This window comes from Amborella trichopoda, chromosome 13 (assembly GCF_054954075.1).
Source record: "Amborella trichopoda isolate Santa Cruz 75 chromosome 13, AtrichopodaSantaCruz75HAP2 v2.0, whole genome shotgun sequence".
NCBI classification, from domain to species: Eukaryota; Viridiplantae; Streptophyta; class Magnoliopsida; order Amborellales; family Amborellaceae; genus Amborella; species Amborella trichopoda.
In genome coordinates, this window is record NC_142348.1 from 42,500,098 (window position 1) to 42,526,450 (window position 26,353).

The 26,353-nt window shown below is 38.1% G+C and overlaps 1 protein-coding gene across 9 annotated transcripts in view; it reads right to left on the reverse strand.

Moving 5' to 3' along the window:
- The window catches only part of DCL3 (dicer-like 3), a 92,468-nt gene that overhangs the window by 7,277 nt on the left and 58,838 nt on the right, over nucleotides 1–26,353 (reverse strand). For 5 of the 9 annotated variants that reach the window (XM_020672348.2, XM_088855725.1, XM_088855727.1 and 2 more), the window contains 9 exons: nucleotides 12,929–13,153; nucleotides 12,545–12,810; nucleotides 10,941–11,215; nucleotides 10,304–10,836; nucleotides 10,105–10,184; nucleotides 9,445–9,683; nucleotides 9,152–9,361; nucleotides 485–961; nucleotides 57–338 (listed from right to left, as the gene is read on the reverse strand). In XM_020672348.2, coding sequence (XP_020528007.2) covers nucleotides 57–338; nucleotides 485–961; nucleotides 9,152–9,361; nucleotides 9,445–9,683; nucleotides 10,105–10,184; nucleotides 10,304–10,836; nucleotides 10,941–11,215; nucleotides 12,545–12,810; nucleotides 12,929–13,153 — 2,587 coding nt within the window. Of the gene's footprint in view, nucleotides 1–56; nucleotides 339–484; nucleotides 962–1,163; nucleotides 1,429–9,151; nucleotides 9,362–9,444; nucleotides 9,684–10,104; nucleotides 10,837–10,940; nucleotides 11,216–12,544; nucleotides 12,811–12,928; nucleotides 13,154–26,353 lie in introns of those variants that run through there. The other 4 variants (XR_016047488.1, XM_088855729.1, XM_088855726.1 and 1 more) reach the window with 4 other exon arrangements.

Consider the following 26,353-nt stretch of genomic DNA (forward strand, 5'->3'; position numbering starts at 1 on the left):
CACACCCAAATGCAAAAGAGTAAGAGAGAAAAGGTTAGGTTGAACCATAAATTTACCTTTGGACATTTAGACCGTGTAAGAGAGAGATCTTGGCATTTACTATCATGATAATCCTTGACACGCTGAACATATTCAGTAATCTGACCCAAGAGGAGGCCAGACGCATGTAGCAGATGAGGTTGAAGATCATGCTTTACAGCAATTTGAGCAAAATTTTCATTATTCACTGATGCTGAACGCAAATCAGTCAGTACCCCTGGATCAATATCTCTATGTTTTTCAAAGAGATACCGTGTGGTAAGAAGGTCCAACAAAGAGTCCCCAAGAAATTCAAGCCTCTGGTGAAATTATGATGAGCAAAAGTCAGAAAAGATGAACAATTTTTATGTACACTTACCATGTATTACATAAAACTCAGAAGATCATGTGAGAAGTCAAATGAAGACATACAACTGAAGAAACTTGAGTTCAGTTAAGATAGCACCTGGTAGCAAAAGCCTGCTCCAAATTCTTGCCGAGAAGCATGAGTAATGGACTCCACTAAAAGGGCCTTGACCAAAAAAGTGTAGCCAATTTTTGTCTCAAGTAGTTCAAGATCTTCACTTTTTGGAATATAGCACCGCAGAGATGCACTGTTAGCTGCCTCTTCAACTAAGGTGGCATCATATTCACAATCTATACCCATCAAATTCATAAAAGAAATAGCAGCTTTCAAACTGCCGCCTAAAAAGTAAGCCCCTATTAAAGCCTCCAGGCAATCAGCAATTGTTTTTGAACACATCCACCTGTGACCCCTATCACATGCACATCCAACTTTTGTAGCCGTTGATTGGGTTACGTATTGGCTATCCAATGGAACATCACGAGTATCCAAACCACATTTACAAGGAACAGGAAGAGCTATGCACTGCCCAGGTGCCACCCAACGGAGAGGATCAAATGGTGCATCTCGAATATAATTCTGTAACATATTACCCAAAAAACAATATATATAAAAAATAAGACAGCATAAAAACGAACCTGAAAGACAAATTTATAAATACATTTCAAGGATCCTATGCCAGAAAGGTTAACAACTGAGATTATGATTGAGAACTTTAGGGCGAAGGCAAAAGACCTCCACATGGTCTTCATTAATCTAGAGAAAGCTTATGATAGAGTACCTCGAGAATCGATTCGGCAGGTGTTGGAAAAGAAAGGTGTCTCTAGACATTACGTCGACTTGGTGAGAGATGTATGATGGGGCGCTAACTAGTGTACGAACAACTAGTGGAGAGACGAGTAAGTTTTCAGTGACAATAGGTCTACATCAAGGTCAGCATTGAGCCCGTACCTCTTTGTCATAGTTATGGACGACTTAACTAGGCACCTAGAGGACAAGGTACTGTGGTGCATGTTGTTCGCAGATGACAATTTTGATGATGAGACCTGAAACGGCATCAACACAAAGTTAGAACTTTGGAGGGATGCTCTAGAATCCAAAGGTTTTAAAATTAGTCGAACTAAGACAGAATATAGGAAGTGCATGTTTAGTAATCATATGAGTAGAGACAAGGAAGTAGTCAAGATTGACGGTCAGGAAGTACAAAAAAGACCACACTTTTGATGTCTTGGGTCGATAATCTAAGAAAATAGACAGATCGAGAAAGATGTCGCACACAGAATTAGAATTGGGTGGGCGAAATGGAGATGTGCAAACTGAAATTTTATGTGATCGTCGCATACCAATGAGGCTAAAGGGCAAGTTCTATAGGACAACGGTGATACCAGGTTTGCTCTATGGGGCGGCGTGTTGGGCAGGCAAAAAACAATATACCCATAGAATGAGTGTAGCAGAGATGAGAATGTTGAGATGGATGAGTGGCGAGACAAGAAGGGATAGAATTCGAAATGAATATATTCAAGAAAATTTAGGTGTGGCACCAATAGGCAATAAAGTGAGATAGAGTAGACTTAGGTGGGCTGGTCATGTGTGGCGCCGACCAAGTATAACACCTGTTAGGAGGTACGAGTTAGTTCAAGTGAAAGGACTGAAAAGGGCAAGGGGTAGGCCCAAAAAGGCGTAGTTGGAAGTAGTCCGAAAAGATATGGGGACTTATGGCTTCACTGAGGATATGACCTTTAATAGAGCATAATGGAGAACTAGGATTCATGTATCTGACCCTAATTAATTGGGAATAGGCTAAAATGATGATGATGGTTTCAAGGATCCCATATGACAAAGGAAATTCAGATTTCCGTGGACTGAAATGTTAAGCATGTTTTACTATAACCTAAATTTCTGAAAATTAAGTTTTTGAAACTCCTAGGTAAGAATGTTGAAATAACGTAAGAAATAATGTAAAATAATAGTGGAATTGTAGTGAATGTTATGACCTCATGTTGTTATTAAGGAAACCTCATGGCTCACGCTGCAATAGAGGAAACCACCAATGACGGAGCATGTGATAATAAGGTATATTGACCACGAATCCCTACATTCTTGGAAACTCAAACAGCACCAAACTTGACTAAGGAAAATCCTCACATTTTTGGAAACCCAATCAGTACCAAAATTGACCGAGGTTCTTTGAATAGTATCCTACTATATTTGGACTCCCTAATAGTCGTAACCTATGTGCATGTTGACATCAAGACATGTATTTCAAACCCCACGTAGGTACGTGTCAACATATAGGGCACATTGTCCCATATTTTAAACAATGATATATACATCCATATTTTTGCCCAATTGTTGTGCTTAAGTGTCCTTTTCCTCTCTTCTTCCTCAAACTTTCATGTTAGAAAAGAAAGGCTTGAAACCCTAGGATGTCCATTGTTTTTAAGCAACCCCAGAATCAATATTTCCTTTATTCTTGGACTTGAAGATGTGGTGCTTCAACAACCCACATTTTTAGGAAGATCATGTCGCTATTGTACCAACAAGTGAGTTCCATCCTATCAATAAGTAAGATCTTCCACAATTCTCTTTCTTTCCAACAAAAAAGGAAACCCTAGACCTTATTTTGTCAATTTTTTCTTTTTTTTTTATCCCAAGCCAAAATCACATCAAATATATTCCATATCCTTTTTGCCTAACAAACCAGAATGGGGGCCTTTTCTAAGGCTTTGAAAACTAGGGAAGTAGTGCCTTAGGAAAAGACTTCAGGTTTCAAGTTCGAGAGAGAGGAAAAATGACAGAAATCAAGTACAATATTTCCCTTTCCTTAAGAAGCAGTTAACCTAACCACCCAGGATCGATATTCACAACAATTAGGTTTGTTGGGTTTTGTGGCCTTTAAAGGCCTAGAGAGCTTGTCAATATGATACTTTATAGTGGACTATGCACTTCAGTAAGAGTGTGTGTGTTGATTGACCAAGGGTTGGGCAGTCAATAGCCCTAGTTATGTCCAAAACCCTTAACCCCTGGGCATATCGAAAAGGGTTTGCAGTAGGTCATCCCTTGTTGAGGTCGAAGAGACCCAGGGATGATGTTTGTAGGCTAGGAGAGCTGTTTAGTCTCTTGTGTGCGGTTGTAGGCCCCTGAGAGCAAAGGCTAAAGCCTTAACAAACTTCCGCACAGAATGTACACATGGCAGCCGCATTATTAGGAAGCAGCATTATAGAAGGACACGTGTACATGTGCATAGAGAACACCCTTTTGCACTGTGGTGACAAGTGTTAGACTTGCTCTTAAAAGGGGAACGAAAATCCACATTCCAGGATCATGATCCCACTGTTTGTTGTTCAACCTTGACAAACCAATCATGAGCCCTTGAAATGAGACTATGGGTCATGGATCATCTTGGGTTGGATAAGAAATCGATACTATATCATGGTTTCTTGGGTGAGTGGAGTGCCTTTATTGTCGCTATTTTTGACCTATCGGTACCAATCCACTTCTAGTAAAAAAATTGGTATTATAAATGTTTCTATGATTTTAAATATTTTTCAGAATTTTAAAATCTGCCGTTATATTTATTAAAAGGGCATTTTTGAAATTTTCAGAACTTGAAATAACACATGTGGGACCAAGGATCCAGCCCCACATGTGTGTATCTTTCTTCTACGAAAGGGGCCCACGTGCCCCCATAGGGGCCACTTTTTTTTTTTTTAACAAAAAAGAATTCACTTTTTTAAAGGGAAAACAAGAGGGCACGCCATCTTCTAAGGAAAAAGGGGGCACACCACCTTTTTAGGGAGAAAGGGTGCATGCCCCACTTTCTTTACAGGTTTTGTTTATTTGTTTGGCACGCCACCTTTTAGAGAGCAAAGGAGTACACCATGGTTTTAGGAAGTGGGGGGCACGCTCCACTTTGTTGTACTTCTTTAAATATTTTAAATTAGTTAGAGTGAACATAGGAAATCTATTTCAAATTAGATTTGGTTTCCTATCCCTATTCCAATTTTAAATAAGAGTTGGACTTGGGTCAAAGTTTAAGAGGATAAGTTTCATATCTTTTCACCCAAAATCATGATGGTTGTTTTTGGGATGGATGACTTTGATTAAATCTCTCTCACCCCATAGATTTTATATTTATCCTAAAGGTCAAGCTAGAAATTGGATTAAGGCATACTTAGATTGGAGTCCTATTCAAAATAGGAAATAGATTTTGTTTCTATTTAAACAAGATTCCAACCCCCTCTCTCATTAGAAAAAAAAGATTTCTCTCTCTCTCAATGCCCTAAGATCTTCTCTCTCATTCCAATTTTTCTTTCTCTCGATCATGCCCTATTTTGCTCTCTCTTGAAAACCATGTGACCATCTTTTGTCTTAGAGAGAATCACGCTACCCTCTCTTTCTCTCTCCTTTTAAGTAGCTTCTATTAAAGAACGAAAAGAAAAGAGAAAAAGGGTGGGACTTTCAAACCCTAAGAGATGTTTGCCGTATTTTGAAGAAAGAAGAGAGAAGCACACCTTAAGGAGAGATTAACTCGCAAGATCAGCCCTATTTTGTTTACATAGGGTTACTATAAACCCTAGTTGATTTTTAAGCTCTCCAAAACCCTAAAAAAAAAAAAACAACGTATTGCCCATAAAGCTTCCCCATCTTAGCCGCAACACCCTAAGGAGTAAAAGCGCGCCATTGGTCAGGGAATCGGGTGTGAGGTGTACTAAGTCCTGGTAGGGTAACTTCTATAGTTTTAATTAATTTTCAGTATTATTTCCTATTTTCTGTGAATTTCTAGGAACTTATTTTGTTTTAAAAATTGTGATGAAAGTTATTTTAAAGCTCCTGGATAGTTTCTATTTCTTTTGGCAGTGAAAATAGAGATCCGAGGTTGTATCGGACACTATTTTGATTTACAACAATATTTAGTAACCTTTGTAAGTGGAATTCAGGTATTTTGAATTAAAGTAAAAGATTTTTTTTTTAATTTAATACCTTGAGTTCCACATAGCCACACCTCTCATTAGTATCAAAGCCTCTTTTTTACTGTCGTATTTTATTTTTATTTGAGTCAAGAAAAATGACATCAAAAGATTTCTTGGTTGAATTTATTAAGTCTAAAAGATTTGATGGGAAGAACTATGCTAGTTGGAAGAGAAAAATAAGTTATGTCCTCTTTGAAGGACTTAGCCAAATGCTTACTAATGACCGCCCACCTATACCAAGAGGAAATCTTATAAAAGGCAGGCTGTAAGAGATGCTTATACTCAGTGGGAGCGTAAAAACACTCTAGCAAAGCATGTGCTACTTATGGCCATGGGTGACACGTTTGCTCTTGAGTATGAGCACCTGAAGACTGCAAAGGAGATTTATGAACGACTTGAGACCGATTATGCCTCACATTCTTTCACTAGAAAGACCATGGCTATGAAACAATATCCATTTTTCAAGATTAAGGAAGGAGGAAAATTAACTCAAGGCTGCACATGAAAATATGCAAATCTGTCAGATGCTGAATTCTATGCTGAGCTCATGGGAAAACTTCATTTCAGGCCTTACCGCAAGGGAAAGCATACCGAAGTTAGACAAGATCAACGCCAAACATAAAGTCGAAGACGAAAGGAGATTGTCTCGCCATACTTCAATGACTTTGTAAATTTGGTAAACCTTAAATCCGACTCTAGTTCATTCAAGAAGAAGAAGGGCAAAGGAAAGAGTAAGAACAAAACAAATGAGAACAAAAAAGGAAATAATAGGCCTAAGAAGAAAGATTTAAGAATACCCAGTGCTATAATTGTAAGAAATTTAGGCACATAGCTCAGTATTGCAAAGCACCCAAGAATACCAATCCCAAAGGCAATAGGGAGCATGCTTATGTGGTCCTTGAGACTATACTAGTTGACCCAAAAGTGGGGTCATGGTGCTTTGACTCTGGGTACACTGCCCATGTGTCAAACACCAAGGATGGATATAGAAATTTCAAGCATGTTGCCCCCGAGGATCAGTATATCTATATGGGTGGGAATCAAAGGACTGAAATTCTAGGTATTGGAGATTTTGTCCTTCAACTTGAGAACGGAAAAAGCATGGTCTTAAGAAAACTCTTTATGCTCCTGAGATGAGGAAGAGTTTGGTTTTGGTCGCTAAATTGGCTAAGGCAAGCTACTCCACCATTTTTACTGGTCATAAGGTGGAGGTGAAATATGGAAACGAAATAGTCATGAATGGTCATCCTGTAGATGGTTTCCTTTCAGTTGCAATAAATAATTCCATTTCTTATGTCTCGTGTTACAATGATAACAATGATGATGCATATATATGGCACATGAGACTAGGGCACATAAATCCTAAATGGATGGAGAGGTAACAAGAGAGGGATTAATTAATAATCCCAATGGAGACTTAACCAGAGTATGTGAATCATGTGTTCAAGGAAAGCTGGTTAAGAAATCCTTTATGAAAGCTCAAGCTGGTTATGAATGTGGCAACTAAGGGCCGTAAGAGGTACTTTATCTTCATATGACATAGCTTATTTTTCAAGGTTAGATATGACAAACTATTTAGAATGGTCCTAATTTGTCAAATGTTCATAGGACGCCAGAAAAAATTGGGTTACACATCATAGGGAAGATGGAAAGAGCCTAGATGATCCATCCCCTAAAAAAAGGAAAAGTGAGAATCTGACTGTAATGGCATGGCTTCTTCATTCCAAGTCAAGGGATTGTTGTTCCTTAGAACTACAAAAGATGTATGGGAGGCAGTAATTAAGACATACTTGCAATTAGATGATCTAGCTAGAATTTACCAGGTGCTTCACAAAATAGAAAATTGGCAGCAAGGGGAGATGATAAGGTATAAAACACTATCAGCCTATTAATATCACGCCATTGATGCCATTACAAAACAAACCAGGCAATGAAGGATCTTAAGAGTTCTTAGCAGGCCTACATCGGAACTTTGAACATCAGAGAATACATGGTCTAGACAAGGACAAATTGCCCATTCATGAATCAATATTTACATATACACTAGTTTGACATAAAGAACTAGATCTTTGTGAGTGACAACTAATCCTGCCAAAGTAGCATATGCATTGGGTGATGCACCAAGGAGTTCCTTGACCCACTTTGACCACCAATGCACCATACGCACCATTGGGCTTGCACCACACGTATCAGGCTGCACTAGTCGGCCTACACTGCACTTACCAACCACATCATTCAGCCTGCACCACATGCCATGCACCATGCTGCACGAGATTGAGGGATAAAGGGTGGATTGTGTGAAATTGACGCAGTGATGAGGGTGGCCAGGTAACTGATGTAGAATGTGTGGTGGCCAGGTGGCCTCCATACAAGTCATGGTGGAAGCATGACCAACACGTGTATAATGTGTATTTGAAATTCGAATGTGTAACTTAGAGCTATAGTAACCCCTTGCCAAGCCCCTGGTGAGGAAGTGCGTGGCTGTATACATTGGCAATTGTATAGTGGAATACCAGTGGGCTACGACCCTTGACTATTGCTTATGTGACCCTTATGTGTGAGCTTGTGCTTCAAATTCTCTTGTCTAATGTTTGGCTGGCTAAGCCTGGGTTGGGTTAGGACTAAGACTTAGCACTGCACTGAGTGTGTAGTGAGAAAATCTCCCTCGTGAGATCTTCGTGGTGTGGCAGAGTCAAACCACGAGGATAGTCCATCGAGGATGGAAGGCAAGAAGGTGGTGCGCTAGAATGGATCTAGACCTAAGAAGGAGAAAACAAAACAAAAAGAGGGACCCCAGAAGGCCATCTCAGGCTATTTCATATGCGGAAGCGGCCATTAGGCGATGGTGTGCCCACAAAAGCAACGCTCAACACTGTTCATTTAGAGCAGGACAAAGGAGACCTTAGTGCAATTGAGCTAATTACGGTTGTTGAACATAATGCAGCTGGTTGGGACAAAAGCACAGGCTTAAGCGGAGTCTAGGTCAGGTGATGAGACCACTGACTCTGAGGAGCCAAGTGATGACTCAAGTGGGTCATTGTAAGGAGACTATCAATGATGGAAGTGGGTCAGAAGGAGGAGTCCTCTAACTCAACAATCGGAGAGGCCTCTTCCACCAATGGGAGGTGTGATGGGGCAAGCCATCAACCTAGCCCTAGTGAGGCTAAGTAGAGGAGATTTGACAATCGGCATGATTGGTCAACCTATGGTCAAGCTAGTGTGTGATCATCCTCTTGAGATTGTAGGCGGCAACATGGGTCGTGGTGGTAGCGGAAGATTTGGCCACATACCGAGACACATGGTGGTAGCGCTAGGACCTGACCATGTGCATAAGCAAGTGAGACTTGGTGGAAACAGTGGACATGACCAAGTGTGAGATGGAATTAGCAGGAGGCTTGGTTTAAGAGAGCATGGTCGTTAGCTGGAGTTGTGGTTTATGAGAACTCGCAAGGTAATGCTTCCGACAAGTTAAGGAGTTTAGTATTAAGTTATAATTAAGTTTGGACCGTTTAGTTAAAATTTAATTGTATGGACAAATATTGTCCAAATCAATAATTTGCCAATATAAATAAAGGCGTGGATGGGCTGGAAAGACATTCATGTATTCCTCTTTTAAGAAAAGAAAGACTATCTTGGGAAAAGAAGCCTAAGACTTGAGCCCTAGGTAGGAGAAAACCTTAGGGCTTATCCAAAATTGATTGTCCCAATGTACTTTCTTGCTGATTTTCTATGTTTATTCAAGTCCTCTACATCAAAATTCAACTACATATTCACTTTAAAATGTTTTACATTATACCTGCAACTTGTGGTTCGTCGCCAATTTGTGAAGTGTTGCATTACATACAGCCCGTGACCTGCAAGCAGATAATTGCCCTTCATGCTTCTCTGGATATTTCAGAAAGAGCTTGCAGCTTACTGCATATTTCAATACTGAATCCCCTAATAACTCCAAACGCTCAAGGGAGAAATTTTCAGAACATCTTTTACTTGTAATTGCCTCCAACATCTGTCCATAAAGCAAATATTTTGAGTTTGTTAAGTATTTAAAATTAAGCATTTGCATACACCATGAACAGCTAGAAAGCATACCAAAGCACTAGACACATTGTGATCACCGATTTGGCAAGTAATTTCCTTTCTAAGCTGGCAAGCCAACATCAAGGACTCCATTCGGTGCATCAAAGAAGGGAGCAAGTAAAAGGACTTCAAAACATCTCCTGATAGACTAAGGTTAACTAGAAGCTCAGGAGGCATTCTGATGAAGCCCTGTGGCCCATTCACTGGCATCTTCACATCGTCTTCAGGACCACTCTTTTCAAAAGAACCAGCTGGTGAAAAATCAGAAGCAAATATCAAACTAAATCATCAAGAATTATCCTCTTCATCATAGTTAAATTGCTTCAATGGTCAAACGCAACAACAAAAAATAAATCCATCAATATTCATTGCAGAACATTAAAAGTACACAATAAACATGTATATTTAAGTTCACTTCTTATAAAGTTTTCCTCGTAGAATGAATTACGCAAGGCAAAAACCAAGTGCCCATAAAAGCAGAATTGGGAAGGATACAATTCACCGCAGTGAAAATTAATGTTTCAGAACATTTCATGTGCAGTCCAGATATTATTAAATTTCATAAATTGGAAATTACCGATTAATCTCAAAAATGGCAGATGCAAATAGTTCATTTTACCAATAGCAATATATGGCTGCTATCAATATGCTTAGCTTCAGAATTAGGCTTACCCAAAAGAAGGTTGTGTGGATTATGGCTCTGCTTCAAAAGAAACAATGGTTGCCCAGGGTATTTAAGTTCGATGTTATACCTACACAGATAAAGATATCAAATAATAGCTTTTCCGCATGAGAAGTAAATAAAGAAATCTCAACACTAGGAACTTTATATTCTGAATATATAGAAAAACAAAACATTGGCAACAAATACTTCTTCTTGAAATAATCTGCGTAAGAACTGTATTGTGAAGTTGCATCCTCTTCAAATGGGCTATCAGCCATAGTGTTGTGTATCATATCCATTATACAATAAACACGACCAGTATGAACAGACAAAACCACTCTATGTTTCAGGTCTGATATAGGGAAGGCTCCATTAGCAAGTTGGAATATTCTTGACATCATGTGTTCATCCTCACAAGTAGTACTGAAAAACGACCAACTTTGCATGGCACCAAAGAATCCACACTTTCCAATGGGCAAAGAAGTGTTCTTCCAAAAATTCATCATCGTGGCACAAGCATTAACACCCTCCCAATCAATACTTACTGCTTCATGATCATGTGGAGCAATTATAAGTGGCAAGAGCAAGTACATATTGGAAGTTGTCCATAACTGCATGTTTCCATTTTCTAGAAGACCCTCCTTTTGCTTTTCAACCCCATTTAAATTCTTCAACATTTGAAACAGTTTGCGGTACAATGCATTATAGAACATTTCATGGAATAATTTTGATTTTCTCACCTGAAGCATGGGAAAACAAATAAGTCATGGAAGCAAGTACTAGAATGAAAGAAGCATCACAAGGAAGAAAACAATATAACATCTGAACAACATGCTCCACAAACCTGATCTGCATTCAAATTGATTTCACCACATGAAAAAATACAAGATTCAACCACTTTATTGGACTTCAGATTAAGATTTATTTTAGTATTTGCCACATCATTGTCCAATAATGTGCCCATTAATAGTACGAATCCAGAATATTGCTCCCCAATTGTGTTAGAAGAGAATGATACTTTATATGCATGGAAAGTGACATCATCCACTTCATGCGACCAGGTTCCAGATATAGCATGCACTTGGGCTGTACCATGGAGCTCCTTCCTTCTAGTTGTTCCTAAAAATAAATCAAGAAAGGTGATTTCACTTCAAAAATATCGAAACTATAGCACATTAGCATATACCCCCATTTATGTAAAGGCCAAGCAAGCACGAGAATGGCATTTCTTAATATATCGAAATCCAGTGCTAGCAGAGAGAAACTCAGAACTATATTACCATGCAGAAATAGCCAACACACAAAGAAACCAATATATATACCACATGATACATGCATGTTGCACCATCAATATGCTGCTAAAAAGACAAAGGAGTTCGAGATGGTGACATTTTGTCATTTAAGATGTTTAAGGTTGATGTGGCAGATAGAAAAAGTGATATAAGGTCACAAGGGCATGTTCAACTTCAAATTGAAACAAGGTTTAACTATGGTGGAGGTTGGAAGGATCCATCACAAGGGTGTAGGGAATGGGAGTATTGTTTCCCAGGGATAAGGTAGTTGCCTGAGACTCAAAATGAAAGATCAAAGAATGATGATATTACATAGGTTGGCTATGCCTTCTAAAAGAAGGCAAGAGCCCAATTTATTTCGTTCTACATTTGCTCATTGAGAAGAGTCCAAGCCCCTAGCCACACCAAATATTTATGAGGTCTATTGTTCCACAATAGAAGTTATGGTCTTATAATTTCATTGACGACAATTGGCCTTTCCGTTTCACTTTTTATATACGTCATACAACACATGCTTGCACCCAACAGCATCTTCCTTCTTCCCAGAAAGATGTATTTTACTCTATATACTGCCAGTCCAAAGAAGACAACAAGCAAGGTCAATCGTCCCTAGTATTAACGGATTAGAAGAAGCTGTTCTGAAACAAGACAGTATCTTCTTAAAAGACTTAATAAAACTGTAATATCTTCAAAGCGGAAACCGAATATAACTTAATAGAGGCTTTTACTAGTGATGTTGAAGACCAGAGATGAGCAGGGAGAAAACCACAAACACACTTCAGAAGGCAAGCAGAGGCAGTGGATGCAAAAGATGGATTTTTTCAGAGGTCAGTTCATCTATGATAGAATAATTCAGTCACGTGATGCCAAATGGCTGGACCATGTCAACATAAATCAAACACTTTGTCCAAATCGAGAGAGTCATCATTCTAATGCAATTCACATATAACTTCTACAAGGAAATTTTTTCAAATGGGTTACATGAGTAATGAAAAGAGAGGTGTCTGTTGTATAAAAAGCAAAGTGCACATTTTAAAATTATACCCCAAACTCCACTAATAAAGAAACACTGCCACCAAACCACTTAATAAAAAGTTGTGTCAGATGCTATTGATTTAGCATATACAACAAATTGAGACATAAAGAAAGGACCCACCAGCACCCAAAGATGACCTTATAGTTTCTCCAACTAAATCATTTTCTTCTGGTTCTTCAATTATTGGAAGAAGATGATCATCAAGGGCCCCGATTTTGTGCAATTTTTGGCATGCTTCTAGACATGCAAGCTGCCGTGAAACATGACTGTTACGGTTCACAGGTCCCTTTAACATATGAAATGCTGCATTAGGTGGTAGAGTTAATGTACACTGATAAAATTTTCCCACTAAGGTGTACTGAAATGCTGGCCTTGGAGTGTAGTACCTAACACCAAACATGTTGACTTAGAAACTGAAGAAAACAATACCCTGTTTACCATGGAATATATGCTTTCCCAAAAGTAACTATGTAACGAAGAAAATTCAAATGGTAAGAAACTTACTTGTCTCCAGGTAACTTATCACAATACTTGTATAGAAGATTGATGCTTGAATCTAAAGTCACAGTAGCCCCAGTGGATGGAACAGAATAGAAGTAAGCCTCATCCAAGTGACTAACTATAGGGATACAATTATCAATAGCAGAATCTCTACTCAAAGTGGTATCCCTCATGGATTGTACACTCCTGATAAGGTCAAAAAGTGCATCTCTGTCCTTGATATTATCCCTGCAAATACTTAAACATCAAAAGCCTTTCCTTCTTTCACTAAACAAACCATGCTTCTCCTCAAGTGAGAAGAAAAGATCATGCACTAAAATTATCAATTCTCAGCCAATTCTTTCATATTCATGCACAAAGTTTTTAATTCTTACATGAAAAGGAAAAGATAATAAGCTTCTTACATGAAAAGGAAAAAATAATAAGAACCCAATTCAATCTTGAGATAACATACAACATATACTTTCCTTGAGATATTACCGGAAGCCAACATAGCAATTTCTCTTGCAAAATTTAGCAAATTAAGCTACAAAACACAGCTAGAAACACCAGTCTAGGGAAGGGTTTGTTTATGACCTTTAAAGGCCTAGAGAGCTGGTATATAAAATATTTTACAGTGATTTGTGCACTTAAGTAGAAGTGTACTATGGCTGACTGACCTAGGGTTGGGTAGCCTATGGCCCAGGTCATGTCCGTAACCCTTACCCCTGGGTATTTGGTACAACGGCTAAGGGTTTATTGTGGGTCATCCATTGTTGAGGTCGGAGAGATGCCTAGGGGAGTTGTTTGTAGGCCAAGAGAACTATGTAGTCTCCTGTGTACGGAGGAAGGGCCTGTGACAGCGAGGGTCAAATCCTCAACAAAATTCAGCACGACACGATCATATGACAACCACATTTTGGGAAGCAACCCTTTATGAGGGACACGTGTACATGTGCATAGAGAGCATCCACTTGCATTGTGTGTGCACTTAACTTACTCTTAAGGAGAACCTATAGTCCACATACTGGGACTATGGTTCTACTATTTATTGGCTAACTTTGATGGGTCAATCATGAGCCCCTACACTTGTTTGTGGATCATGGGTCCCATTGAATTAGTTTGAAAAGACAGTAATAGACAGTAATGGATCATGGATCCGGTGGATCGCTTTGATATTCGCTTGTTTTCGACCCATTAGGTACCTATCCACCTTTAAGTTATATTTCTGTATGTTTTAGATTTTATGAAACTCCAAAAATATTGTTTCAGCTTAAATCGTGTTATTGTGAATTTTGAGAATTTTTAGAATTTTAAAAACGTTTTTAAATGTATAAATACCCTAAAAGGGTATTTCTGGAATATTAAAATTATGGGGGCATTCTGGAAATTTTCAAAAGATTGGTGGGACACACGTGCTGAGCTAAGGCACCAATGCCACACATGTGGGGCCCCATTAGAATGATGGGTTTTGTGGCCTTTAAAGGCCTAGAGAGCATGTAAAAATGATATGTACAGTAAAATATACACTTCAGTGGGAGTGTGTGTGATGACTAACCAAAGGTTGGGTGGTTTATGACCCTGGTCATATCCAAAACCCTTGGCCTTGGGCATGTGGCACTACCGAGAAGGGTTTGCAGTGAGTCATCCCTTGTTGAGGTTGGAGAGATGCCCAGGGATCATGTTTGTAGGCCAAGAGAACTGTGTGATCTCCTGTGTGCGGATATAGGCTTGTGAGAACAAGGGCCATAATCCTCAATAGACTTCCATAGGGAATGTACACATGACAGTCGCATAAGAAGCAGCCCTTTCTAGAAGGACACATCTACATTGAAAGAGCCCCACTTGCACTGTAGTGACAAGTGCTAGACTTGCTCTTAAACGTGGGGAGAACTGAAATCTACATTCCAGAATCATGGTCCCACTGTTGTTATCCAACTTTGAGAAGTCAATCATGAGCCCCTACAAAGAGATTGTGGGTTACGGGACTTTGTTGAGTTGGATAAGAGAACAGTTGTGAATCATGGTTTCTGGGGTGAGTGGAGTGTCCTTATTATCGCTTATTTTGACCCATTGGTACTAATCTACTCTTAATATATTTTTAACTATTTTTTTAGAATTTTAAAATATTCTCTACTGTAAATTTTCATAAAAGGGTATTTCTGAAAATTTCATAGCATCTTTAAGCACATGTGGGGACCAAGGAACCAACCGCCACGTGTGTGCCACCCAAGTGAGGCCACATGGGCTCCTAGGGTGGTACACCGCTTTTAAAAGTTTAAATATTTTTTTAATGGTAGAAGGGAGGAGGGGCACGCCCCTTTTTGTGACATAGTATTCCCCACACCACATTTTTGTGGAATATGGCTCCACGCCATATTTTAGGAAAAAAGGGACACACCTCCTTATTTTATTTTGTTTCAAATTTAAACTTGCTAAATCTACAGATGAGAAATCTAATGAGATATGGTTTCCTAATATTGTGGGAAATCTAGATCCAAATAATATTTAAGTTTGATTTCAAACTTAATGAGAGGTATAGATTAAGTTTAAATTTGATTAGATTTATAATTTAAATAGAAGTGGATTGGGTCAAAGTGTAAGGAGCTAAGATTATTAAACTTTCCACTCAAAATCATGATGGCTGATTTTTGGGATGGATGGCTCTAATCTCTCATTTCACAGATTTCCTATTATCCTAAAAGGTTTAACTGGAAATTAGATAAGGCAAATCCTATTCAACCTAGGAGATAGGTTTTCTTCTAGATTTCCTTGTATTTAAAGACCAAGTTTGAACTTATTCAAGAGCTATCACAAGATCTTTTCTCTCTCCCTCACGCACCAAATTGGGAGATTCTCTCCTCTCTCTCTCACAAACCAAATTGGGGGGGACCTCTCTCTCTCCCTCATGCACCAAATTGTGAGAGATTCTCTCTCTCTCTCTCTCTCTCTCTCTCTCTCTCTCTCTCTCTCTCTCTCTCTCTCCCCCTCACGCCACCTTCTCGCTCCTCTAATTTTTATCCACGCCACCCTTTGTGAAAGAAAATAATGTGGGACTTGAAACCGTAGGACTAGGGTTTGTTGTATTTTTTTAAGGAAGAAGAATAGAGAGATCAACTCCCAAGATCAGCCATATTTTTGTTCCCGTGGGATTTGTATAAACCTTAGTTTATTTTGAGCTCTCTAAAACCCTAGAGGAAGAAGGATTACCTACAAAGCTTCCCTATCTTAGAATTCCAGTAACACCTTAAGGAGCAAAAGTGTGTCATTGGTTAGGGAATTGGATGTGGGATGTACCAAGTCTTAGTTGCATAACTCCAGGCATCTTCCAGTAAGTCTTCGTATAAGTTTTTATTTTTTGTGAGATGTGAAACCCTAGGACTAGGGTTTGCTATATTTTTTTAAGGAAAAAGAGGGAAGTCCACTATAGAGAGATCAACTCCCAAGATCAGCCATATTTTTGTTCTCATATGATTTGTATGAACTCTAGTTTATTTTGAGCTCTAAAACCCTAGAGGAAGAAGGATTGCCGACAAAGCTTCCCTATCTTAGGATTTCTAACAACACTTTAAGGAGCAAAAGTGCGCTATTAGTCAGGAATCAAATGTGGGATGTACCAAGTCCTGGATGGGTAACTCCAGACATCTTCCAGTAAGTCTTTGCATTAGTTTTTATTTATTCAGTTTTAATTTCTATTTTCTGTAAATTTTCAGGCACTTATATTGTGTTAAAAATTGTAATAAAAGTTAGTTTAAAGTTCCTGGATTGTTTTTATTTCAATTGCCAATAAAAATAAAGATCTTAGATTGTATCTAGGGTATTGTTTTAATTTTTCAGCAACATATTGTGGCCCATGTAAGTCGAATTCAGATATTTGAAATAAATATAAAAGAAAAATGTTGAATTTAATACCTTGATTTCCACATAGCCACACCTTTTTCATAGGGGACATCACGTTAAGCCTGCTAGGGGCCATACATCCCTCTCTATCATATGCCCCATTTTTAAGTGGCACATGTTTTAAACATCACATTATATGTTTTAAAAAGATATCTTCTTAGTGAAAACATTATTTGAATAAAAAATTTTGTTTAAAGATTATCTTGATGCCTTTTTAGTTATCTAGTTATCTTTGACCAAAGTTTGAATTAATTTGTGAGATAATAGGATTTCTAAATTATCTCTTTGTGAGATAATAGGATTTCTAATTATCTCTTTGTGAGATAATAGGATTTCTAAATTATCTCTTTGTGAGATAATAGGATTTCTAATTATCTCTTTGTGAGACAATAGGATTTCTAAATTATCCTAGATTGTCTAGATTCTAAAGAATAAGCTTTGAGTGGTAAAAGTTATAGATGGATTAGAAGTGGATATAGGTCAAATCTCAGAGGATTAAGGTTTTTGATTGGGACTCATAGCCTTAGAGGCCTATAAATTGGGAGGGGATGGGGGGTGTGGGTGGGTGGGTGGTGCGGTTGCTCCCAACATAAAAGAGAGAGAAAAAAGAAGGGGCACGCCCAACCGTAGCACTAGTTTTAGGGGAGGTGCCAGCTGTGGCATGCCCCAAGGTAAAAAAAGGGTTACTAATGAAACCCTAATTGTGACCCTAGCTCTCTTGCCTCATAATTTTCATTAGTTTCAGATTGGTGGATTCAGCAGGTTCTAGGATCAAGTGTGCCATTTGTTAGGTGATCCGGTGTGGGGTTTGCTTAGCCTTAGAGGGGTACCCCTAGGCTAAAAAGTCCGTAAGTCTTCCCTTATTTATTTAGTTCTATTTCCTAATGTTTTTATCTTATTTTTGCTTCCTAAAGTCTCAATTTTGTATTCAATTGAATAAAGTTTATTTTGGCAATAGGTTTATAAAGATACTAGATTGTAGTAGGCTGAATTTATTGTATTTGTAGTACCTGTAAGTAGAATTTTCAGCAATTAATAAAAGAAAATATTTTATTTTATAGCTTGGAATTCTACATAGCCGACTTTCATTAGTATCGGAGCTAGACAACATACATATATATATATATATATATATATATATATATATATATATATATATATATATATATATATATATATATATATATATATATATATATATATATATATATATCTGTTTTCTACCACATCATTTCAAATGAAGTTTTACCATAACATTACTGATCCTAATTTTAGAACCAGTATGAAATTTTTATTCAATTTCAATATGGAATCATGAATAGTCATTGGTTGAATTGGTTTGGTACTGGTACATAGTACATAGTTTTTATTACACCTTATTACACCCACCTATTTATCCATAGACATGGATAGGTATCTGGAAGTATCAGCAAGGATCCAATTTGACCTGATTCTATCATATGAAGGAAATCTATTCTATAAAATAAAAATAAATAAATCATAGACATTTATGATATGAGATAAACGAGTTGCTTAACACTTCTTGTTTACCAGATTTCTTCGAGACAATCAATCATGAAGGTTTCGATTCTTTCTAGAGAGACAAACCGATTGAATTGGATTCCCAATACTCGAACAGGAGTCATTAACTGAATAAGCTAAGCTATTCCAGTTATCTGGAAGGAAAGAAAGGTTGCAAGTGGGATGTGATATATTCACCAATCCACACTTCTTCCAATACTGAGGATTTTGTAGATATTTCAATGATTGGCGAAATGCCGAATTTTATCATTCTAACATAAATATAAATCTATGTTTCATTTCCAATTGAATCATCAATCAGAATCGGGGCACTATGATCCCTTGGGTACAAGTTATTCTATATACTATATAGTTATAGTATAGCTATATTCTTATCTTAATATTTTTATTCTATCATAGTATATTCTACAAATATATATATATATATATATATATATATATATATATATATATATATATATATATATATATATATATATATATATATATATATATATATATATATATATATATATATATATATATATATATATACTACAAATATATATATATATAGAGAGAGAGAGAGAGAGAAAGAGAGAGAGTCAGGAACATGGCAGTAAAGACTTTTATGGTTGAACTTCTGAAAACTGAGAAGTTTGATGGGAAGAACTATATAAGTTGGAAGAGAAAGATAGGTTATGTCCTCTTTGAAGAAGGATTTAGTTAGATGCTCACAAATTCTCCCCCACCTGTCCCTAGAGGTAATTCATATGAAAGACAAGCTATTAGGGATGCTTATGCTCAATGAAAGCGCAAAAATACCTTAACTAAGCATCTCCTTTTGATGGTTATGGATGACTCTCAGGCTCTCGAGTACGAGATTTTAAAGACTACAAAGAAGACTCATGAGAAGCTTGAGAAAGACAATGCCACCCCTTCCCTCACCAAAAAGACACTTGCAATGAAACAACATTCAGATTTGATGATGGAGGAAAATTGTCCAAGCACATCTAGCAATCCAGAGTACACGTCTGAGAACTTGAAGCGGCATAGAAAAAGCCTGATGAAAGCATCCAAGTATGTCACCTGCTCAATAGTTTGCCAACATCCTGGAAGCCTTCACCTTAGCCCCTAATGCGCAGCCCTAATGCGCAGGAGAGCACACCGAAGCTGGATGAGATTATCACCAAGCTTAAAGTTGAAGAAGACAAAAGAATGACAAGTGATCCTTCAGATACCAGAGACTATGTCAATCGGGTAAATCTCAAACCCCTCTGGCTCATTTAAGAAAAAGAAGGGCAGGGCAACAATGAGAATAAGATGAGAATAAAAAGGGGGAAACCCTAAGAAAAAGGACTTCAACAATACTAAGTGTTATAATTGCAGTAAGTATGGGAACATAACTAAGTATTGCAAGGCATCAAAGAATGCCAATCGCGGGGGTGATAGGGAGAATGCTTGTGTGGTAATTGCAACAATACTAGCTGATCCTAAAGAGGGATGCTGGTGTTTTGACTCGGATCCACTGCCCTTGTGTCTAACACCAAGGATGGTTTCAGGAATTCTAAGCCTGTTACCTCAGGAAACCAGTATATCTTTATAGGTGGAAATAGAAGACTGAAATACATGGTATTGGTGATTATGTCCTTCAATTGGATAATGGATAAAGCATGGTCCTAAAGCAAAATCTTTATGCTATTGACATGAGAAAGAGTTTGGTTTCGGTCTCAAAGTTGGCTAAGGCATCATACTCCACTATCTTCTTGGATAACGAGGCGGAAGTCAAATTAGGCAAGGAATTGGTTATGAATGGTCTTCTTGTAAACGGTTCTTTACAGTTGTAATAAAGAACTCTATTTGTTATGTCTCGTCTTCTGATGATACTGCTAATGCATACATATGGCACATGAGATTGGGGCATATTAATTATAAAAGAATGGAGAGAACAAAGAGAGGACTACTAAATGAACTAAAAAGGGATTTAACAAAGGTGTGTGACTCATGCATTCAAGGAAAGCTAGCTAAGAAATCTTTTCCAAAGCTAAAAGAGCTACTGGCATTTTAGACGTTGTCCATAGTGATATTGATGGACCTATGAATGTCACTAAGGGCCACAAGAGGTACTTTATCACTTTTATAGATGACCACTCCCATTTTGGTCATGTTTGCCTTGTGAGTAAAACGATAGAAGCCCTAGACCGTTTCATAGAGTATAAAGCTAAACTAGAAACCCAAACAAATCAGAAAATTGAGGCCCTTAGAATCGAGAGGGGCGGTGAATATTCCTTACATTTGTTTAAGGACATCTATGCACAACATGGTATCATACATCAGTACACTATGCCGTACACTTCTCAACAAAACGATGTAACCGAGAGATGGAACAAGAGCCTAAAAGAAATGGTAAAGAGTACGATGGGACATGCAAACATCTCCCTAGATTTCTAAGGGAAGCAGTTTTAACAGTTGGTTATATTTTTAATCGGACTCCCACGAAACTCCTCATAAGACCTTCACTGGTCGTGCTTCGTCCCTTGACCACCTAAAAGTATGGAATGCTCAGCCCATGTCCTAATATCCGACCAAAATAGGAAAAAGCTAAATTCCAAAACCCTTAAGTCCATCTTCATAGAATACACTGGTCATGGTAAGGGACACCGGTTCTATAACCCAAATACACGGGCTGTCCTAGAAAGTAGAGATGCCAATTTCCTTGAGGATGAGTTCATTGGGGGCCGTGCCACTCGAAAGCCGGTAGACTTATACGAAATTAAGAGCAACACAAGTGTATCTATGGATCCTGAATTGCCCCATCCTAAAAGAAGGAATCGCATTAGGAGACTTGAATTCTTCACCTTCCTAAGAGAGTTTTATAAGTAAATTGAAGAGGAATCCTTACGTGAACCTTATTAACACCAAGAAGCCATAACCTGTCCAGAAAAGAACTCGCGGGAAGAAGCCACGATTGATGAATTCAATTAAGAGTCACCCTATCTCATAATAGAAAACCAATAGGTTGCAAGTGGATCTATAAGAAAAACTTGAATGTGCCAATGTGGAAGGGAAGTTAGAAAAATAGAAAGCCAGATTAGATGAGAATGAGTATACTCAAAAAGAACGGATTGACTATGATGAGACCTTCTCCTCAGTAGCCAAGTTCCTATCCATTAGGATCCTGATAACCATAGAATCCTATTTCGACTTTAAGCTAAAAAAGGATGAAAATGAGCCTTGTTCTATGGAAATATCTTCTTCAGGTTCTTCTAGATGTGGTGATCCGGGTTAGAAATATGGTTATAACTCGAATCCGAATGAAAATAGTCGTATTAAATGTAATTATTGTGGAAAGGATACTAATGGGGGTATTTATCGGTTCAAAAAACACCTTGCCGGAATTAAAGGGGATGTTGCCCCTTGTAAAAATAATCTTAAGGGTACCAGGGAGGAGATTATACAATATTTGAGTTCAGAGAAGCACAAAAAGATAGAAAATAGTAGAGCAGCAAAGACTCCTAGAGTCTCATCTGCACATAGTAAGAGGGAGGTAGAAGATGAGAAGGACGAAGAGGCAGATTCAGAAAAAACAAAAGAGGATGAGCGTTACATTAAAAAGGGAGATAGCTCGGATAATGATGTTCTCGAATCTGATGCATATGACGAGGCTTACCCTACTCCTAATGATGATGATGACTGAAGAATGAAGAGTTGAAGACACTTGAGTGCCTGACTCTTGGTGTTGATTGTTGAGTGTTGACTATTGTGTCCTAGACTGTATATTTTCTGAATTTCTATATAATTTCTTTTTTCTTTTTTTTAGTTTCTACTTTCTAGTTTCTACTATCTAACTTTTTTGTGTATCAAACTATCAATGTATGCTTGTATGATTTTACTGTTTTAGCATTGTATAAAAATATGGATTATGGTACTACGGATTATCAAAATTCTCTTCTCGACTTCTCTTCAATTCCTCATTCATGGAAATATTAAATATGGATTATAGATAAAATATCAAAATTCCAATATTTGTGGTTAGAATATCAAAATTCTATCTTTTTTCTTTCAGCTGGGCCGCCCAGGTTCTAGTCACCTGCCTAGGCGCTAGGCAGCCTAGACCCCTACGGCCGCCTAGCGCTTTTTGAAACACTGCCCACTATCTTTCCTCACTACTTCCAACCATGTCTTTTTGGGCCTACCTCTTGCCCTTTTGAGCCTTCCACCTCCTAACAGCCATTGTACTGGGTCTCCGCTGCACATGGCTAGCCCACCTAAGTTTACTTTCTTTCATCTTATCACCAATTAGTACTATACCCAAACTTTCTCGAAAGTATTCATTTCGAATTCTATCCTTTCTTGTATGCCACTCATCCATCTCAACATATCCTCATCTTAGCTACACTCATTCTACAGTTATGTTGTTTCTTGACCACCCAACATTCCGTCCCATAAAGCAAAACCGGCAACACAAGTGTCCTATAGAACTTGCCTTTCAACTTCATTGGTATGTGGCGATTACATAAAACTCCAGTTGCACATCTCCATTTCGCCACCCAGCTCTAATGTTATGTGCAACATCTTCCTCAATCTCTCTAGTTTCTTGGATTATCAGCCCAAGTTATCGAAAGTGCACTCTTTTTGGTATTTTTTGTTGTCAATCTTAACTACTTCTTTGTCTCTACTCCTATTATTACTAAACTTGCATTCCATATAATCCATCTTAGTCTAGCTAAGTTTAAAACCTTTAGATTCTGTAGCATTCCTCCAAAGTTCTTTGTGTTGACGTTGTTTTAGATCTCATCGATCAAAACTATGTCGTCCACGAACAACATACACCACAGTACCTCATGTTGTAGGTGCCTAAGCAGTATTACATAAAGTTTCAAGAGACCTTGTCAACAGCTGGCTGCATGCTTAATAACAAATATGTCAAGGTCAATGGAAGTCATGTTGTGTTCATCTCCCCGTAAGTGGATGACATGCTAATTGCTAGTAATTTGATGACTCCTATTCTTGGAAACTAGAGCTTTCTTGTCACAAAACTTCAATATGAAAGACCTGGAGAAGCTTTGTATTTTTTGAGAATCAAGATCACACGAAATAGAAGGGAGAGAACCACTCAGCTATCACAAGAGACATACAGCAAGAAAATATTGGAAAGATTTGAAATGAAAAATACCAAACCCATACTGACCCTCATTGATAAGAAGACTAAGTTAAGTCTAGCCATGCGTCACACAAGAATAGAAGAAAAAGGGACTATGCAAAGAATTCCATACAAAAGTGCAGTTGCTTCGCTGATGTTTGCTATGTTGGGGAAGAGACAGGACTTATCATAGCGATGAGTGTGATCAGCAAGGTCCAAAGTAATCTAGACATGGAGCACTAGAGAGCAATAAAAAGAGTTCTGCAATATTTAAAGGGAATTGTTGGTCTGGAGATTTGGAGGCTCGAAAAATCAGATGCGAACTGTTAGGGCAATCCAAAGTAGATTAGATCCACATCCAAGTATATCTTCACACTTGCTAGTGGAGTTGTTTCCAGCTGCTCAAGGAAACAAGACATTGTTACACTCTCGACTATGGAGTCAGAGTACATGTCTTGTCGTCTCACAGCAAAAGAAACCGTCTAGTTGAAGAACTTGAATCAACTCACATTTGATCCAGTCGTAGTTTCAAAAAGCGCTAGGTGGGTCCTAAGCGGCATGGGAGGTCCAAACTACTCAGCGCCTAGGCGGGTGCTCAGAACCTGGGTGGCTCAGTTGAATCCAAAAAGGATTCTACAGTTTCTACAATTATATATTGTACAAAATATAAGAATTAGGTATTTAGGGCACATCAGAATGAAAGTATACTACATATTAGTATACACTCCATAAGGATAACCATAAGTCGATTCATAATCCATATCCAATTAAAACTTAAAATTTACCATTCATAGTTCAATCAAAGTTCAAAGTTTAATAATTATTCAACATTCATCATGCATCATCAGAAAAATTAGGGTCAGCTGCATTATCATCAAATTCATCAGAGTCTCTCTTATATCTCTTAGCAAACCTGTCCTTCAAGAATCGATTATACTTAATATAGACTAGGTCATTGAGCCTCTTTGATTCAAGCATGTTAGTTCTCCTTGTTTGAATCTAACAAAATCAAATCAAACTAATTAAAATCTATGGTTCATGTATTATTAATACAATTATACAAAATCCCTGACGGCCTTACCCCTTCAAAAGTACTCCAATTGCGCTCAAAACCGGATGAGGAAGTGGTTAGGTTTACGATCTGAATGGCCAACTTTTTATAAATTTGGAGAAACATATTGGCTCTACCAGTTGGTTGTAAAGATATAGAATAAAATCATAAATACATAATAGAATTATAAAAATGAAACTAGATTACTTGAACTTGATGAACTTAAAAATATTATTACTATCTGGATCAACGTTGGTCCTTTGCCTCATCGCCATTAGACTCCCAAAAGACTTTAATGAGCACTTGTAATTTATCAGCTCATCAGCGATTACAATACCCTGGATATCAAGATCAGGGACTAACACATCTACACACTTATTAAATCCAGTCATAATTGTGTCATTTGTGTGTATATCCTTGTCAACATAAAAACAAGCTGGGTTCAAATACTAACCAGCTGCTTGCAATGGCCGATGTAGCTGCTTATCCCACTTCTCATCAATAATCTCCTAAACAGGCCTGTAGCAATTCTCATCATTATCAAAATTTTGAGCCATCTCTCTTTTGCATTTCTCTATAGCTTCATATATATAGCCCATAGAAGGCTTGTCACTATCAACCATGCAAAAGACTTTGCCAAGAGGAAAAAATACCTTAAGAGCGTCCTTCACCCCTTGCCAAAAAGCCTTAGAAAGGATAATATCTCTCACCTTCTTCCCAACCTGATCATTGGACCACTTGCATGCTCTCCAATCATCCGAGGCAAACATTTGCCTCAACTGCACTCTCCTCGAATGTATGCTATCTAGCATAAGTACCAGGTCGCAAATCTCGTGACCCCAAGCCTCACAATCTCTTTCCTCTTTGTATACCTACACATCATGCAGAGGGTGAGATGGTGGCCATAAAAGAAATTTGTAACTGACTTTGCCTTCTTCACAGCACCTGATATCTCGGTTAAACCGCCAAGAGCCTCAAGCATGAGGTCTATATAATGTGCTGCACATGGTGTCCAAAAGATTCTAGGATAAGTTATGCGCAACAAATTAGCTGCAACAACATTAGGAGCAGCATTGTCTATGACAACCTGTACAACATGATGCTCTCCAACCTCCTTGATTCCCTTCTCTAAAACTTGGAATATGTAATGGGCATCATGGATTTGATCAGAGGAATCAATAGACCTCAAAAAAACAGTCCCTAAAGGACAATTCACAAGCAAATTCATCTAACTTCTTCTCTTCCTATCACTCCAAGCATCAATCATAATAGAAACCCCATACTGAGCCCATGCATCCTTCTTAACTTCAACAACTGCCTTCGTGACACTCACCGCCATTTTCAAAAGAGGCACTAAAAGCTCATATGGGGTTGGGGGTTTCATCCCAAGCTCAAATTGGCCAATTGCCTCTACCGCTACATAGAAGCTGCTTAAGTGAGCGGTATTGAAAGGAATGCCTACCTCATAAAACCATGTAGCAAGATAATAAGCAGCTTTATCTCTTTTCTTCGTTCTTCATTCTATTTTCAAAGGTTGTTGCTTTTTTGTTTTCTCTCCTGCAACCTCAGAGTCAGGCCGAGGCAAATAACTATCTATAAGGCATCTAATCCGATGCTTCTTCTTATCCCCAGAACAAGAACCAGAAGCAATTACAACTCCCTTTCCCTTTCCCCTAACAATGGATTGTTCTACTTCTACCTCTTGACATCCCTCCCCAATCCCATCCTCATCACTACTATCATCATCATAATTGACCCGAACCCCAGACCTAATCTCTGCTATGGAGTCAAATCTCTCATCTTTTTTCCTTTTTACCATATTCAAAAAATTGGT